Below are 20,086 nucleotides of genomic sequence, written 5' to 3' on the forward strand. Positions count from 1 at the left end.
GTTGCTTCCTTGCGTAATTGCCAGCAGTTGCGCCCGGTGCGCCCCCCCCCCCCCCCTTAATTTCCAAAGCGAAAAAAGTATAGCTACAAACGGCAGTTTTATACTGTAAAATGTCAAAATTTTCAATCTCGCTCGCATTTAATCGTTATACCATTGTAAAAGAGAATGTTACTGCCAGCAATTGCCAGCAGTTGCGCCTGGGCCGCCCCCCCCCCCTTAATTTCCAAAGCGAAAAAAAAAAAATAGCTACAAACGGCAGTTTGGGGACTGTAAAATGTCAAAATTTTCAAGCTCGCTCGCTTTGCTCGCTGGTACAATGTATTTAATCGTTATGCCTTTCTCCTAACGTTGCTGCCAGTAATTGCCAGCAGTTGAGCGCGGTGCGCCTCCCCCTTAATTTCCAAAACGAAAAACATAGCTACAAACGGCAGTTTTGGGACTGTGGAATGTCAAATTTTCAAGCTCGCTCGCATTGAATCGTTATGCCATTCTCCTAATGTTGCTTCCAATAATTGCCAGCAGTTGCGCCCGGTGCGCCCCCTTAATTTCCAAAGCGAAAGATATAGCTACAAACGGCAGTTTTTGGACTGTAAAATGTCAAAATTTTCAAGCTCGCTCGCTCCGCTCGCTCGCATTTTATTGTTATGCAATTCTCCTGATGATGTTGCTGACAGTGCTTGTCGTTTCACACCGTCATTCCATAATCCATGCAGGAAAACTTACAATGTTGCTCAATGACTGTATCACATTCCGTAATGTATTGTAGTCCCAAGCTTGCAGACTGACAGCGCACGCACACACGCACAAGCATACACACCCTCAAAATTACTCTTCCACAAGGTGCCCCCCGCCATTGTACATATATATATATATATATATATATATACTCCTAGATGGGTCATTTGGAAGACATTTCCATTTGTTTTATATGCAAATTTTTATATACATGTTCAATGGCAGTTTACGCAATGGAGACACGAAAATTGTCTCCCTAATGACCAGTTGTCTCCCTAATGAAGACACTTCCCCCCAATATGTCTCCCTAAGGTGCCAACTAGGGATATATATATATATATATATATATGTGTGTGTGTGTGTGTGTGTGTGTGTGTGTGTGTGTGTGTGTGTGTGTGTGTGTATGTGTGTGTATGTGTATATTGTGTAACATATGTATGGTCTATCGTGAGCCCCCTCCAATATTTGCCCCCCCCCCCCCCCCCCAATCCAAAACTGCTTCCGGCGCGCCTGGTTCCAGTTTACCAAAAGAATTATACTAATAATGATAATGATGATGATGATGATGACGACGATGATAACGACGATAATAATGATGATTATGATGATGATGATAATAATTATAATAACAATAATAATAATGATAATAATAATGAACATCGTCATTATCATCACCATCATCATAATCATAGGGTGATGAAACTGTTCTAACCTTAATAATTCTTATATATAATTATTGACCCCGAAGTCGAATAGACAGTTGCAACATTGCCATCTTGAATCATAGCTCCGTTTCCTTTTAGGTTTCACTTTTTTTTCACAGTTTGTTCAGTATATAGTCAGAAAATCTTTAAAGTACCCGATGGTATATTAGACTCGGAGAATAAGGTCAAGGACTATACTGTATTAATTTCGAGATCACTGGTTCGAGTAAGAATTTTCTCCTAGTCTTCTCTTTCATAGGGCACTTAAAGCTGGTATAGGTGCCTGCTAACAAACACTCGTTGTTTTCTTACGGGAAAATCTTAAAAAAACAACAACAAACAACCCCAAAAATCCAAATCTCAAAATCTATGATCAAAATTCAAGTGAAACCTCTAGGCCCACTAACGCGTAGTGTTATACTCCGCTACCGGTAGTAGTCATTCTTCTTCTTTAAAAATGAAGAGCGACCTCTTGCAAAGTGTATGCGTTTAGTTTTGTCTCACCTCCGTGTGGTTTCTACCATACGCAATGCATGAACGGCATGGCACCACTAGCACCACGTACGGCGCTTCCGCACTGCATCCAGCAAGCGTAGCCAGCTTTTTCTGTGATGCAACTACTGGCAGTCAAGTTGTTCAAGGAACTGGAAAACAGCGACACTCGACGAACTAACGTTACAGCTTGGATACGTTTAAGTGGAATAGATCGACCTTTCCTCATCTACCCCTTTGAAACAGGAATCTACGTCTTGTAGGGTTCTAGAGCCTTTTGGTACAAAGGTGAGTAAATTTTCGATATTGTCGTGATTTCGCCGTTTTACCCGTTATTTTTGCTCTTGGCAACTGAAACTCCACTGTCTTCTGGAGTTGGTTACAGCGGCGTGGATGAGGTGTGTCGCGGCGGTTGCTCCGGTAGTCAGTCGGTACCAATCGTTCGTTATGTGTGCTGCGCCGCGGCGCCAAGTGTCCCACTACAGTCCGGGAAACCCGCTCATGAGGACCGCCCCCGCGTACGAGGATGGTCCCTCCTCATGAGGACCTCCCCCCTCCTCATGAGGCCCCCCGGGGAACGCCTCATGAGGCCCCCCCCCTTCACTTCTTATTCATCTCACATCTGACGTATAAATTGTCGCAACTTTGCACGGTGATTTTTTGTTACACACACATGTCCACTATCCATGATGAAAAGAAGAAAAAATCCTGTCTGTTTTTTTTTTTTTTTAAATCGAGTTTTAATCACCCGATGCAGAGCGCCCATCAAAACACGGGCGCCAGCGCGTTCGCACAATGCAAGACTGCCGCACCTAGCGGCCTGATCCGACTAAATATTTTCGATGCTTTTTTCTGCGGCTCTCACCTCTCCGCGCACGAATCAGCCTCGTGAAGCTGAAGTCTGACATCTTTTTACACAAATTCGTAACGAGAAAAATTAAATCAGTACTAACCTGATCTTGTCCATATATTCCAAATTACTATTCCACACTGATAGAGTAGGTGGGTAGATGACATACTCCAGTTTGTTAGCAAAATAATCACTTTGTAGGTATGACGAGTTCACTTTCTTCGTCAATTCCGCCCACGATTCCGCCGCCCGCTTACCGTTTGGGCGCTTTCTCTGGAATCATCCCGCGACATCACATCACGCATCCAGCACATACCAGACTGGTACTTAGTATGTGCTGGTTGCGTGATGTATGCGACGTACGTCGCGTCGCGGGATGATTCCAGAAAAAGCGCCCAAACGGCGGAATCGTGGGCGGAATTGACGAAGAAAGTGAACTCGTCATACCTACAAAGTGATTATTTTGCTAACAAACTGGAGTATGTCATCTACCCACCTACTCTATCAGTGTGGAATAGTAATTTGGAATATATGGACAAGATCAGGTTAGTACTGATTTAATTTTTCTCGTTACGAATTTGTGTAAAAAGATGTCAGACTTCAGCTTCACGAGGTTGATTCGTGCGCGGAGAGGTGAGAGCCGCAGAAAAAAGCATCGAAAATATTTAGTCGGATCAGGCCGCTAGGTGCGGCAGTCTTGCATTGTGCGAACGCGTTGGCGCCCGTGTTTTGATGGGCGCTCTGCATCGGGTGATTAAAACTCGATTTAAAAAAAAAAAAAACAGACAGGATTTTTTCTTCTTTTCATCATGGATAGTGGACATGTGTGTGTAACAAAAAATCACCGTGCAAAGTTGCGACAATTTATACGTCAGATGTGAGATGAATAAGAAGTGAAGGGGGGGCCTCATGAGGCGTTCCCCGGGGGGCCTCATGAGGAGGGGGGAGGTCCTCATGAGGAGGGACCATCCTCGTACGCGGGGGCGGTCCTCATGAGCGGGTTTCCCGGACTGACTAGCACTAAGCCACTCACGAACTTTGGAGGTGCTGCTAGTGGATCAGATATTAGTATTTATTCTGTTTCATTTTGGTGGAAGCGGATGTTCTAGTAAATACGCTTTATATGAATAGATAAAGGAGTGCGTGTCATAGTCAGAGGGATTTTGAAATGATAAAAAGGCAGACGTTGTGTACAATGTACATGTTCAAAGTTCAAGCGGTTGTTGGTATTATAAATGGAGGAACCAACCAGGGGCGGTAGCCAAACAACGGCCGCGGTTCATACCCCACCTGTCCATGTGCGGCCGCGGGTTGTCTCTCGGCTGGCTGCAGATGTACAAATGTAGGAGGGTTTCCGGTACATTACTCATTTTAGTAATTACTAATTGCAGCTGTGAGCTGTGTTTCATTTTCGAGATTCGAGCTATGTTAAAGTAGAACCTAACTAACGCCAACAGAACGGCAAGATAATTCATTTCATGGGATACAAATTAGGAGAGTAGAAAATTTGATTTAAATAAAGGGAAGGTAGTCATGAATAGTATTCAAATAAAATACTAGAGTCGAGTCCATGACTATAGCTGTGGGTTGAGGTGAGGATTCAGCTTTTCAATGTCTTGCGAGGTAGATACATTTAGAATACTTTTTTTGAATAGGCTGAGGTATCCAAAAACAAAGTAAAACAAAGTAAAACAAAGTGATTCTGAAAAGGTGGGTCCCACCTTTCATTAGAATCACTTAAAATACTTTGGATAACGGTATACATATCTCAGCCATTTCAAAGCCACTTTTGCTCAAACGAACTTTGAATTCTTCTTAGAATTAAAAGGTTTCTCATTATCTAAAAAAATATATGAATAAATCATCCGAAAATGATGGAAACCTGTAGCCCCACTACAACCAAAACTTTATTGATCATCCCACCGTCCCAACGTTTAACCCAGAATCTTCAGTTTGACATCTAATTTATTTGTTTATTTATTTATTCAGTTTTCTGTACCCAGGGTAGCCCCATCATTTGTTTATACACTGTTTAGTATTCTAGGGGGGCCTGCACCAGAAAGACAAAGTAGTTAAAGGACAAGTTCACCTTCATAGACATGTGGGTTGAGTGAAATTAGTAGAACACATCAGTGAGAGTTTGAGCAAAATCGGACAATCCGTTAAAAAGTTATGAATTTTTGAAGTTTCTGTTCAGTCACGGCTGAATGAAAAGACTACTATAGCTTGTGATGTCACATGAGTACAACGATATAAAGAAAGAATAAAGAAAATTCAACATATTTCCATTTTTCTTGCATAACAAAAGAACACTCGACTTCTCTCTTTCGGAAGGCAGGGGGAATAATACCCTTAACATACGTCAGTAGCAAGTCGAAGAAATGTGCACTTTATTCAAAAAGTAAAGTTTTGTGAAATTCTCTTTTTATTTTCCTTATATAGTTGTACGCATGTGACATCATACACTGTAGTAGTCTTCTCTTCCAGCAGTGACTGCGCAGATACTCAAAATTTCGTAACTTTTGAACGGATTGTTCTAATTTTCCTCAAACTTTCACTGATGTGTTCTACTAATATTGCTGCATTCTCTCAATCCTTATGTATATGAAGGTGGACTTGTCCTTTAATTCAACATGCAGTACACAATGTAACAAATCAAGGATATCCCTTTTTACATCATTGTGATAGTGTGTTTTGTGTTGGATACTTGGCGCCTTTGGGATAAGGACAAGTCACCATTAGGCTCTAGGCACCGTCTCAGTGGCCAAGTGCCTATTAATTTCACCTCAGTCAGATATCAACAGCAGTTTTTTTAGTGAGTTTGGAACACTGTCAAATCAGGTGCCAACCTGGACAGAAAAATCCGTCTGACCAGAGGAATTTTTATCATTTTTTGACATGTACGGCTCTCCTCTGAGGGGATTCTATTAAGCCAGATGTGAACATACATTGTATCCCTGATGGAAAGATACAGACGATCTTTTGGTCATGTGCCAACCATGAGTGGTGTTTCTCACCTCTTTCTGCAATTGTTGAGTAGTAAATATTTGTACCATTTGAAAACTTGCAAAGTTGTTTTTATTTCAGATACTTGAAGTAACCCTCAGATTTGTTATCTTGCTTGTATAGTGTATTCATGGGACTTCCTGCCCTCAATTACATAGGGTTTCAGTCTGCATACATTGCCCACATAATTCCAATATTCTGGGCCAATTCTTGATTGAGAAAACACTGGGATATTTGTCAATTCATCAGCAGATTAAAACCCAGTATTAAACTAGAATTGATTTTGTTTTTCCCCCAGAAAATTGGTCTATATGTACTTCTAAAAAACCAATATAATTCTGTGTTTTCAAGAAAATCCAGTATGATTTGTCCCTCTCCTATAATTCATTTATAAGTGGCCCCAGAATCTCTTGACCTACATCCTGTCCCATGGAGTCAAAATAATGAGGTCTTACGTAGAGCTTTCGACCCCAGCAGAATCTTTGTCAAGAGGCTAGGCAAAGTTTCAATGTACAGAACAATACAACTGAAGTTACATTGTCAAACAATAGTTTTACAAGTAACAGCGTAAAACAGAAAAATTACTACTGGTAGTCTAGTATGGACAACGTATTAAACATTTACAGCTGTCTGGGAGGGGCCACTAGTGACACAGAAGAAAGACTTCAGAAATACATTGTAAGCAGTTGTGTTTAAATGATCATCACTGAAAAGCAACATTTTAATAGCAGCTCTTTATTAATTGCATCCCATTCCTACAATGTACTTTCAGGTCCAAGTGGCTAAACGTGGTGGATTATACAGTCCTGGTGCAAGTGGCATGCCCCGATGACGTCCAGTCGGACTTTATGACAGCAGTCACTGACCAGCAGTTTGTGAGGAGTTGAGCTACATTTTGCCAGATATCAAGATGGAGTTGAGAGCGAAAACAGACATTTTTAGGCATCAGACATTACATCTTCTTGCTTTTATAGTCATACATGTATGTTTTGTTGCTGGCATTACCGAGAATACAGTATTTGTTGCCAGACAAAGTCAAAAAGTCACAGGTGAGTGTCTCCCTCCCCCACCTCCTTTATCTTTTCATTTTTATTTTTGTTTCTTCAGATTCAGATTATTTGAAGCATTATTTAGTGTAACTTTACTCAGTAGCATTATTGTCATGTACACTTGTATGAGCCATGGTTCCCCCTTCACAGTTTAACATACTGTGCTTGAGTTGTCATTGTCTTGTGTGGAACAGCACTGGGACATCACAAATCAAAAGTCAGAGGTGGAAATGGGTCTAAACGTAAGCGTTATTGGAGGAGTCGATAGCATAGGTGTCTGTAGGAAACTTGCACCGTCCACTAGTGCCTAATGTGTCAGGTTGCTGGAAGCAGGAACTGATGTTTCAGGTACAGTGTAGAGGACCAAATCAGCTTCATACTAGAATTTGGGGCTTGAGTGACCTGTCATGTACAGTGTATATTAAAAACATAAAATTTGACTTTTTAAAAGAATTTTGTCATGTTGTAGTTATTTTATTAAAGAAGAAGAACATGTCCTGTGACAATTAGTTGGCATAGATTGTAAGTTGAAGGAGTGCAAAGAGGTTGAATTTCATGATTACACTATTCAGATTTAGTCTTTTGTACATCTATTATAAATGGAAATTTGAATGAATTTCTCACTCAACCAAATCATGAAAATAACTAGAAAAGCACTCTGAGAGCGCAGACCTCCGCCAAGCATGCAAATCATTTTCACCACTGATCTTGTTCTTCCATAGAGATATTTCCACCCATGATGTGCTGAAAGTCGCCGATATAGAAGCCTTTGTTACGTCATAAACCCTCAGCTGCACACTGCATGCCTCACCCCAGCAGAAACTAGAGCACACACTTTAGTGCGCGCATGCAAACCTCAAATATGGGCAGCCTGAACTCCGAAGTTCACTGACCCTCCCTGCCAAAGTATCTAAAATCCTTCATAAATTCCCCAAAAATTCTTGGATCACTACCAAAAGTTAATCGTTTGTTACTTGTGTCATTTTCAACCTTTCCTGCAAGTTTCATCCCAATCCGTTGTCTACTTTTTGAGTTATTTTGCGCACAGGACAAACGAACGAACAAACGAACGAACAAACCAACGGTAACGAAAACATAACCTCCTCCCTTGGCGGAGGTAATAACACCAGTGATACAATGTATATCAAATTTAATTAAAAACAAATTATGATTCCATCCATGAATTATGAACAAGTGAAGTTCAGTGACACTGGTCCAATGCAAAAATGAATGGTGTGAAAGTTTTCACTTTTACAGTGTCTTATCCCTTCACTTTTGCCATAACGTGTTCACCTGCTATCAAAAAGACACTCAGACAAGCAGGTATACATATTGTACACACCAGTGCACATTTATCCTGCCCCACCCTATCATGACAATTTCCTAATAACTTTTCTGAGATGCATTGCTGATGTAGGACACATAATCTACATGTTAACATTTTATGAAAGTAGTACAATGTATCTCAAAGACAGTGTGTGTGTACATACATGTACAGAGATTGTGTACATTGTACATACAGGCTTGAAAGTGAACAGGGCCTCTGAATTGTCTTGTACACCAGTGAATATGTGTATATAATGCGGTTAAAAATTGATCATCAGTGTTTGCTTGCAAAATTCATTGGACAGAGGCTTCAATTAGAATACGGTAGGATAACAGCAGTAAAGTGTGGATGAAAATGCATCCGTCTGTCAACACCAAGCCAGTGAGACCAACACCGACGCTTGCAATCTTCACCTTTCTGGTGGGTGCTTTCTTGAAGATAAGCTGTCAGAGAGTGTAGGTTGCTGGGTGAGATCAGGAAGTATCATATTCACTTCGATTCTTGGGTGGATTCTGACGTCATCAGATGTCAGTAGAGATATCGCCGGCTCAATACGATCTTCAAAATCGCACACGCACCGCCAGGAGACACAGATTTGAGATACCGTGTCTTTCAAGTCACGCACCGAATAATGATAAGACATTAGAAGTAAGGGGCTCCAATATTGGTACAGTTTATAAAATGTATAAAATTGTAGTTGTGTTCTTTTGACAAAAACACCTATTGGGGGAAAAAGTGAAAGAAGCCAGTCCAGGATTTGAACCTTCTACAATGTACTTCTGTAAAGGAAGCAGTACAGTGTACTCCTGACTTACAAACGTATCACAGCAGTGACACTTTGAACTTGGAATGGATACCAGGGGCCCGTTTCATAAAACTTGTCATCAGTGACAAATTGTCATACATTGATGTGACAAGCTACTGAAATCCTTGCATCTGATTGGCTGAGAGTAAATTTGTCATAGAAATGTGGCAGTTGTCACTGATGACAAGTTTTATGAAACAGGCTCCTGGTGTCTTACTTCCTTTTCGCCCTCTCTTGGTATACCATCAGGAAAGCAGCTTAGATTTCTGGGCCCCATGTCATAAAACTTGTTATCAGTAACAAGTTACAATAGCTAGTATTTAAGCTACGGAAATTCTTGCATCTGATTGGTTGAGAGCAGACTTGTCATAGAAATGTTGCAGTTGCTACTGATAACAAGTTTTATGAAACGGTACCCAGGAATACAGTTGAGATCGAGTGTGCAATCTCTTACTCCAACAGGAAGTAACAGCGATAGAAGAACATCCATTAAACTACACTCTGATCTGTGAAGAAACAAATTCCTTTCACTTCTGTCAAATTTTAATACATGTACTCCATACATTGTGGGATAGCATTAGGAATCCCAAACTCATCCCTGCTTTAACTTTGAGAAAGTACATACATGTGTATGTGTACCTCGTTCTTGGCACACCCGAGCATCCTGATTGTGTACAGTACAGAGCCAATGTCTCGTGCTCGGAACAAAAGCCAGCCAGATAGATAAGTAGCTTACAGACATCCCAGTTCTTCTGCATTACAAAAGGGGAATGGGGGGGGGGGGGGGGAGACAAAAGAAGGAATATAATGGCAGCCATACAATAGGTGAATTCCCTAGTCTGCTATGTGTACATTACAATGGTCTTTTATGCTGGACTGTACACACACACACACACCAGTTGCCATCCCTGGCCCTTTCACCCTCCATCAAGTGTATGTGGACATTGGTATGATACAAATTGTATGGTGTATTTTTTCCTTGTTTCTATACTTAATTTTTTCAATATGTCCTTCCTGAAAAAAAAAATCTCTTACTTTCATATACCTTAAGATGCATGATTCCGAGGTCAATTGTTTATGCATCAATTTGCCCCCTCCCCATCCCCAATACTGCAGAGAGCATTTTGATGGCTTTGCTTTTATTGGATACACTTGTATGGCCCACAAATCTAGGCCAAGTGTAATTTCAGTTTCATTGTGAAAAAAAAATATCTCATCAACTTTCTGCTTGCTTTAGTGTCCCAAACAGAGTTCAATATTTATACTGCTTTTGTGAGATGTACAATGTACATGTACGTGTACAATTGTGTTGTAAATTGTACATGTGGCTACTTTCCTGATCATAATCTCAGATAGTCGTGCAGTTATTTAGGGTGGACATACCAGAACCTAATTACTTCTTTTTTAAAGATTCTTTGGCTTTGCCAAGGAAGATTCCCGAGATTGAAGGCAAAACAGTGTACACTGTACTTTTGGCCACAGTATGGACATTTTCACAAGTGCACATGACACTGTAGTTTATTTTTTGACCTTCACTCCACAGTGGAGGGTCAATTTTGTTGTCCCTGCCAGCTGAGGTCCTTTGTTCACATGTTTCCTGTCTGTGCAGTGATGCAACCTGACGTGGAGATCGTGTTTGGTGTTTTTTTAATTAATTTTCTTTACAAATAGGCGACCTCTATCATGTTTGCCTGTACATAGTAATCTCCAGAGTGTTATATGAGTCTAGAGTCCTCTCTCTGTGATCAGTTGTGTGTTACGTTCGTGTGTACAGAGTTACTCACACATTGCAGTCAATTTCCGAAGACAATAGAAGAATATGTACACACCTTTGTACTATGTACAGTTAGTACTGCTCTAGACCAAGGGCTAACACTGACAAATGTGTACTACGCGTACACACTCATGCACACACTCCCACATTGTTTGCTTTTTGGCTCTATCTGATTTACTGGAAGGTACATATCTTGTTTGAAAGACAGAGCTGTACTGTACAATATCAGTACGCATTCATTGTAGATATGTACAAGTATATACTGGTACATGTGTAGATGTACACTAACAGAAGTTGTGCAGTGTATGTGTACAGTTGTAGATTGTATGTTTGCGTGCATGTTGTGAAAGTCTCATGAGTTTTATACTGTACATAATTTGTATGGCAGCAAAATATAGACTAGAGATTTGTACAATGTAGGCCTACAAAATGTATACATATGCCATGATGTACGTGTACAGTTATAGACTGTCCACTTGTTTACACTTTTCACAATCTCTTTCTTTCTCTAAGAAATTACTATGCATTACGGCTAAAAATGTAAACAGAAGATAGGATACATTGTACAAGCCTGTACAGAGACAAAAAAGTTGTGACCTGTGTGGGACATGAAGCGGGCAGAGAGGCTATTTCCATTGCATCTTGTAGAGACTCTTCTAAAGTGTTCAGTAGACCAGTGAGGTCAGGCTCCTTTTAAATCGATGGGAGATTTCTGTTTGTTAGTTCTGCTTTCCCTGTGTTATCATTTCAAAGCAAAAAATTGTTATCTATGCCATTGAATGAAAGAGTTATCATCGTTTGAAATTCAATGGCTAGCGAATGACGCATGTGGCCTTCTTCCTTATCTTTATTCACCTTCAAATGCAAATTAAAACAGTTATTACTTAGTGGATACACACTACCAAGCTTTTAGCAACCTTTTTATGCTCCCAGTCTTTTGTCCTTGTCCGCAGCACCAAGGTATTCAAGTTATTTCATGGTACCAATACATCTTTTAATAATATAGCATTTTTTTTATTCAAACACTGCGAGATTTGTATGCAGTCTGGTTTGTGCGATATCTGTGTGGTTCATTAGTTTATTACTCATCGATTTTTTGTACTGGTGTAATTTTAGTTGGTCAAGACAAACATATCCGTTCTCCGTGTAAAATTATATGCCTATGAACTCGGGAACCTACAGTTTTACAAGCTTTAAAGCTGAATATGTAGGCCCCATCATATTTCTTATACTTACTAGTGACATTTTCACACGATATGACCAATGATGTCAAGTTTATTTTCTTTTTCTTTTTCTTCTAAAAATCAAAATATATGATTTTATATATTTTGTATTCTTGTTTTGTTGTCAATAATTTTGTAATCTCATCCTTGAGAAAATGGAAATATGAAATAAAATTTGAACTGAAAAAAAAAATAATTAAACAACAATATGTGTTCTCACAATGGATATGTACACTGACTGTAATTCAGACTTCCAACTTCAAGTTGGTCACTTAAAAGATACATAACAATCCAAATGCACCAGTAGACACTTGGTCCTATTGTACATACAGTGCCATAGGCCTACATGTGTACTTGTACATCGTGTACATGTGCAATACACTAAATACTAAATAGGAAAAGATCGTAATTGGGCAGAAAACACATACAGGTTTGTACCAGTCATACATGTAGTATGTATTTTGTACTATTCACATCATTTCTCAAAAAGAAAAAGAAAGTTTGTCAGGCTCTTCCTGTACCTTTCACAGTGAAGGCTTGAGTAGACTGCCACATGTGTTTAGTAGTAGTACATTGTAGATGCCATGAAAAGAAAAACATACCGTACCTGTATTTGAATTTAAAAATTGAAAAAAAATAATGGAACTTTCAAATTGAAAGTCACTCGGGATAGCTCCATTGTGCAAGATATTGCATCACACAAAATAATCAGACTACAATGTACAATATTGTATACAATATGTAGTACTTGAGGGCTGCACATACAGAAAAATTCCATTTTTGAAATACATTTGTATGTAATCATTCTAAATTTGAAGATACCAACAGGATACAAAATTTAAACATGTGAGAGTACTACAGCTGTACTTGTACAATACATGCTTGTTTCCATTTAGTGTTCTCCTAAATTTGTTGGTGAGGTGTACACTGTATGATGCACACAAATTATTCTTCAAAACTTGAGCATGGTTTTAAGTCGCACCTTTAAAAAAAAAGAAGGCACTAAACCAGATGGCACAGTGCCGTTGTTTGTGTTAAAAGCTGTCCCAGTACCAGTTCAAGTCGAAATGCTTGTATAGTAGCATAATTATGAAAGTACATGTACCTCTGCACTTTGCTTATATCTGAACATTGCAGATACAACGTACTGTTATCAGGGAGAAAGATTTGGTGGAAATGCTAATCAATTGATTAAACTGCTTGTTACAGTTTCATGTGTGATGTGAGATATGAATTCTGTCAAGTCAGTGTTACTTAAAAAGAGAAATTTTTGCCCCCCCCCCCCCCAAAAAAAAAAAAAAAAATGCGCCTGCACGGTCATTATTCCAATTACAGTTGTAGGGGAAGAAAACAAAAATGAGAGCTACACCTGTACACTTGTTATAACCCTAGTGAAGTTCAGTTTAGACTGTGTGACTTTCCTACAGTGTACTACCCTTTCCTCTTTTAGGCTTCATGTTCCCTTCCCTCCTTGTGGCCAATTACCTCCTCTTCGCTAATAGATGTATCAGATTGCAGCAGGAAAGTAAAATTGATGAGCTGAAAAATTACAGAATTGAAACTCCAAGAACTAGTATTAATTTTGAGATGGGATACTTTTCCTCTTGTTCAAAATTTTTTCCAAGGCTGCAGTCAGGCAGTAATGATCACTTGGTACACATTGGCCCGAATTCACGAAGGTGGTACAAATGAAACCATGGTTTAAACCATGGACAAAAACCATGGAGCGCCAAGTGTCGCATGGAATGTTTTGTTACAAAATCAGTCATTATTCGTCGATGAAATGATCATTTTGTAACAAAATGACAACGTTTTGTAACTGAATGAACATTTCGTCCAGAAATGATAATTTCGTTAACGAAACGGTCATTTTGTCGACGAAATGGCCAATTTCGTAACAAAATATTCCGTGCAACACTTGGCGCTCCATGGTTTTTGTCCATGGTTTAAACCATGGTTTCATTTGTACCACCTTCGTGAATTGGGGCCATTGGGTGACAGTTGAGTGTACAAAGAAAATGAGAAAATGTCAAAGCATGTAAAAGATACCAACTGTACATTAAGCAAAACACCAACAGTGTACAGTTGTAAGTAGGCCCTACATGTACACGTGTATGTGTTCCAACGCATAGTGAAATACAGAAATATCATAACAAACTACCATGGTAGATGTCAACACTGTTTTCATAGAGATGCCAATCGAGGAGGGGGGTACAGTATATATTCCTGCTGGTCATAATCATACTTGTGCGGTAAAGAAAAAAAGATAAATCATACTTGTACATTATTTCAAGAATTTCCCAAATGCTTAGTTCACCAGCGAAATGCGTGACTATTCTCCCTGTTATCCTTGGATTGTTAGAGTGGCATATACAGGAAAAAAAATGAAATTACACATACTGTAGGCCTACATGTGACCCTGCATAACAAACCAACAAAAAGTCACCAGACATGGATTTTTTGTTAATGACAGATTCTAACAGAGCAGACTCTAAGCTTTAAAATGATTCATAACCCAATTCAAATTAAACATTGGAAAGAAAGCACACACTCTGGAAAAGTGTGAACTGAGAAAAGAGGCTCTGCCATCCAATGATCCATGTGATGAATGGGACAAAAAACAGGATGTAAACCACAGGAGCAACAACAATGAAGGGATTGTCAGATTTAAGCTGAAAATGAGCATGCTCTATTTAACACATTCTGTTCATGATTAATGCCAAAAGCAGTAGCATTATCCTTTCAAAAAGTTATTAGAGTTGAAAGTGAAGAGTGTGCAAAGGATTTTCATGAAATGAAAAGGGGCCTCTACCTGATCTCAATACTTTACCAAAAAAAAGGGGGGTTGTGGAAAAACTGTTGAAAACACACTTTCCCATTCAATTTATGATCCCAACCTTAGGAATAATATTATAGAAGAAGAATAGCTCTTTCTGAAATATGAAAAACTCAAGATTGACTTGCTTGACCCATTTCATCTTTTTTGAGTCCTCATGTAGAATCAAGGGTGGGACTTTTTGTTGGTTTTGTGATGCATGGTCACATACACTGTAGAGGTCTGCCATAATCACATACTGTTTAATGTAAAATGCCTTTGTCAAGTTATATTCATCTAGATGTGTTTACAAAAGAGAAATGCAATTTACCCTAGATGTGTACAATATGTGTGAGTACAGTACCTACCTCTACAAGGTCATTGCTATGGAAATGCTGGTCACCAAAGTACCTGTTGCTTGAATTAAATCTGTGTGAATCAAGCTGGAACTGAGATTTGTACATTACCAGCAAGCCCCATCTGTCAGTGCAGATTTGGCCTGTAATGGTTTCAAGATGTTTTCATTTATTTCTCTGTAGGACCCCCCTCCCATTCTTTTCACCTCCTTTGTTCCCTCCATTTCCACAACTTGAAAACTTGCAAACATATGTTTGCAGAGTTGCCGAAAAACAGACCCACTGGAAATGTATAACATGCTGTAAAACTGCCTTACTTGAGGAGTTCACTTGGGATCGATTATATCTGTGAGAATGTGTTCTTTTTTCATTGCCGGACAATCCATTTTATGGATTATTTCTGGTTCCTAGAGGGATTAAATGCAGTTCCTGAAAAGGGAAGCTAGATGCCCAAGAGATTGTTCCTGTTTATTGAAGGGAAAAAAAGAACAAAAAATGAATATAGGAAGGAGGTACAAAGTATGGGCCTGGGAGTGTTTCTTAACTTTCTTACTGTACCAGTGTGTGTGTTGCCTGATTCCAAGACTTTTCTCATTTGTATGACTCCATTGTCTCTCATTCACCATACAAATTAAGCATTTTACAATCATACACCAAGGAAGATAATTTATCTGACCTCCTTTTTGTAGAAGACTTGAAAGTATCACATCCTCTTCTTCAGGTCCCTTTGATGCTCAAGCCTTTCGTTGATTATTCTATTCTTTGCTTTGGCCTTAAAATTTAGTTTAATACAGTGTACCGGTAGTACAAATGTAGGATATCATCTCCCCACAAAACTTCTTATTTCAAATGTTCATGAGAGTTTAAAGTTGAAATATAAAGCATCATCTACTGTACTTCAGTGTGAGAATTATTGTTTTTAACTTAAGTACAACTTTTTGTACTGTACATGTAAACCCTTTGTGCATTTTACTTGAGTACAAGGTGTAGGACCTAAATATTTGCACAGAGATACAAAAACTCAAGAGCATTGCAGACCTACTTGTTATGTACAGGTAATGAATCATTCTCTGTTTATTTGATTTATTGCTCCATGACAATCATAATGAAACTTGAACATGAAAACCCTTGGAACATACACATTGTACCATAGGCCTATCCTTGCTTGATCTGGCATATGGCCAAAAACATTACAGTATGTAGCTGTAAAACCTTGGAACGAAGGTGTCCCAGTGACTTGAAGGACAGGCCTTCCAGAGTAAAAGGTACAATCACCACTCCTTTATTGCTGGAATACTATCTGTATGTACAGTTTACCAACACCACAGTTGTGTGTTCTAAGCCTCCATCCTGTACACAGGACCTCCATCCATCAATTATTCAAATTGATGGGACTGCTGGCATGCCCATTTGAGGCCTCATCCCTGCACACAATACGTGTTTACCCATCGACTACATAAAAAAAGCAGCCAGTCAACAAGGGAGGGTAAAGCCTATATTGTACATTGAAACTCTGGTGAGCGTGCTCACTTTTGAATAGGGCACGCCAGTCTGTTGTGCCACTTAAACACCTTAGCTGTGAATAGCCCAAAGGCCTGGTCCAGAACTGGCCTAATCGAGTGAGGAAAGGCTGGGTATTGTCCCCGTGATTAGCTCCACAAACAGGCGGGCCACTGCAGGTGACTTTTCAAATTAACTGTGTCTTCAACAGTACATCTACCCACTGTGCTGTGTGGTAGAGTCCTTTACTTGCTGCTTTAAAAAAGCTTTGCGTACAATACCAAGTACTAAGCTAGAGATTTTGTCAGAGAAGAAGGAATCCACAGACATGGATCAGTTTTTTAACAAAGTTCTTCTTTTTTTTTTCGTCGCCACCGGTTACTGCCTAATGGTTAAACTAATCAATCATGTTTCTTCACTTACACGTAAGTCTATCAACATTTTGAATAAAATTCCTGCTACAAATATTTGAAAATATAAACCTGCGTACTGACTGACATGCAGGACCATCTTCAATCTTTATCTTCCTACAATGTATGTGCTGTTTGGCGCATGTCTCGCATGGCTCAACTTGTGTACATTATCAGCTCTTCCTCTGTGTCACACACTGTACTGCATGCAAGATGGAAACTGTACTAATAGTACCATTATTGATGAGGATTATTAATGACATGCTCATATGATATCAAGTTTTTTTTTATTGAGGTATAACAAAACCATACAAAGGGTACATGTCATAAATTAATGCAATCAAGCACTAAACGCAAGTATCACAAGTGTACATGATAATTATAGTCTCAATGCAGACTCTGTGACTAGAGTTTCACTTAAAGGCGTAATTTACCATTTGCAGATGAAACAAAAACCCAGCATTAGTGCTTCAAAATAGTTCTTAAGTGTGAGTTAGGGATAGAAACAACCAATGTGAAAATTTGAACAGGTCTGTATAACCGATGTTTAAGTATTGTTGAATATACACAAAATGTGAACAATATTTATTATAAGAATGTTTCCAGACTAAACCGTCTACAGTTATGGTTTAATGAGAAAAATAGTGATATCTTCTTGTATTTTAGGCTTTATTGCAAAAATTTTATATGGTTGGATGTTCTGTGATATAACTGACCTACACATATGCATCAAAAGTGATATCTTGAACATTTTTTTAAATCACTGCTCCCAAAGGTAAACGGGACCTTTAAAATTGTATTGCTGCCCAATGAAGCCATTCCAGAGCTGCCAACCAGTACATTTTGTATTTCATTACATATTGTGCCCGGTTATTTTGAACACCAAAATAAGAAAACATGATTTTTAGATTTAAAAAGAGATGTATAATATTCCTTACAGTTTATTTTATTTGTGGTATGATTGTTGTTGTTGTTTTTTATGCCTCCGCCACGAAGTGGTGCCGGAGGCATTATTTTTTTAATGTAATATTCCCACTGGTATTCAATGCAGCCTCAGCTGTGTCTTCTGCAAATATCTGTTTCTTGGTGTTATTGTGTATTACATATAGGCCTACTTTGTATTGTTCCCACCACAAAACTCATTTTGAGTACTGTTCACATGAAATAAAGATAAAAAATGTCTGCATATAAGAGAAGAATTCTTTTTTAAATGTGATCATGGAATATTTTGGCAGCCTTCTCTGTAACTTGGTTGGAAGATGGTTAAATTGATCATACGTACTTGTACGCTATATGTAGAAAGGACAAGAAACAAATTGTATACTAGCATGAAAAAAAGTGACGGATTGCCATCAAAAGCAAGATATGATTTGGATAATGGCTTCAACAAATTAAGATTTCGACATTGTAACATCTTGCCTTTCTATCCACCTACCCCTTCCCCCATATCATCATAGATGTCCAAGGCCTATACTATTACCCAGCCGAGACCAATGCACCAGATGCCTTCTACAGGATACTGGATGTTAACAGGGATCATGTTCTCGTTGGAGGAAAAAACTCTTATACCGAGCTTCACAGAAAAAACTTGGAATTGGTAAGTTGGAGCAGCAGGTACAGGCATTTCACTGTAGAGTTACATTGTCTGTATCCAAAGCCTGTCATTGACTTAATATATATTGATCTTTACGTTGGCAACACAAGAAGATTAAAGTTTGTTTTCTGTTTCAACATGCAAATTTATGTTGTTGTTGTTGGTTTTTTTTATACTTTTTGTTGCTGATTTTGTGCAAATTTAAAGAAAATCAAGCAAGTTCCATCCTACTATTCTGCAACCTATTGATATGCAGGATTAATAAGAGGTGCCGAATTAATTATGACAATATCATGATTTCTCCAACCAAAATTCCCCAAGGACGTTGATGGATTAATTTTGTTCATGAACAGATACAATGTTTTTGTTAAAAATTTGTATGTTTAAATATACATTTCTTCTTTTCCAGGTTATGAAGGTAAATGTTCCAAGAGTTCAACTGGACAGCTCACCTGTTAGATGTGAAGATTTACTGAGAGGCAAAGAGGTAATGGTACCATATTTTTATAATTATTTTGATTCTGTGAAGGGGTGATGATGCCATTGGCTTTACAGAAGTCAAGTCTGGAGATTTGATTGGCTTTGATGTGATAGATTGTTGTTTTCCTTTGTCAGCCAGAATGATTACAGTTCGTATTCTCAGCAAAGAATTAGGCTTGAGAAACTGATAAAATCTCCTTTGATCAATTCTTTAAGAGAAAATCATTCTTCCAGACATGAAGACATTATGTACGCATTTTGGATTTGGGAAAACAAATAATTTTCTTTAGAGCTTTAGGAATATACCATAGTACTCATTTAAGGACCATCATACTATTTGATAAGTCTGTGAAAAACATGATAGCGTCTGTGATAGAAAATGCTGAAACACATTTGTAAACAAAAGTGTTTTTTCCCTTCTTTGAGCAGAGATAGGACAAAAAAGTGTACAAAATCATATGATGCCATCAATTTGGCAGTATTTTTGAGGCAAACGAAAATGAAAACAAAGTATTATCGAGCGCCTTGATAATGATTACATCTATCTTCAATGTACATCCGCTCACATGAAATATTGAGAGCCAACATTCACTAGACTTGACTTTTGAAAGGGTGGCTGGTGCTGGAGATTGTCAGACTGATGAATCGTGTGATGTGGTCACATGATAGGTCTTGCTGTACGTACAATGCGGTGGCCGCTGCCGTAGGATGTCAGGATTGATGGATCATGTGATCGCATCGAGTTATGAGAGGAAGTGGAGCCGGGGTGGATTGGGTGAGCGATGGTTGGGCGTGAGGCAAAGGGAACGATTTGCCGACAATTCAGATGGATATGTCAATGCAGATGGATGTGCAATGAAACTTTAAAGGTGGTAGAACCATTCACTGTTTATCATTGGCAGGCCTCAACAGAGATTAGCAAGTTGTGCAGAATGAAAGCTTATCGATTAGATTCGCTGGAGTCTG

At 38.9% G+C, this 20,086-nt stretch overlaps 1 protein-coding gene across 1 annotated transcript in view; it reads left to right on the top strand.

Annotated features, from left to right (window-relative positions):
• Window positions 1-2,043: 2,043 nt before the first annotated feature.
• The window catches only part of LOC139741708 (semaphorin-1A-like), a 139,650-nt gene continuing 121,607 nt past the window's right edge, over window positions 2,044-20,086 (top strand). Inside the window, exons 1-4 of the mRNA XM_071652292.1 lie at window positions 2,044-2,219; window positions 6,560-6,836; window positions 18,504-18,643; window positions 19,050-19,127. Of these exons, the coding sequence (XP_071508393.1) occupies window positions 6,698-6,836; window positions 18,504-18,643; window positions 19,050-19,127 (357 nt within the window). The 5' untranslated portion in view covers window positions 2,044-2,219; window positions 6,560-6,697. The remainder of the gene's footprint in view (window positions 2,220-6,559; window positions 6,837-18,503; window positions 18,644-19,049; window positions 19,128-20,086) is intronic.

This window comes from Diadema antillarum, unplaced genomic scaffold (genome assembly GCF_040938485.1).
Source record: "Diadema antillarum isolate AM-2024a unplaced genomic scaffold, OU_Dant_1.0 seq00000946_RagTag, whole genome shotgun sequence".
NCBI lineage: Eukaryota > Metazoa > Echinodermata > Echinoidea > Diadematoida > Diadematidae > Diadema > Diadema antillarum.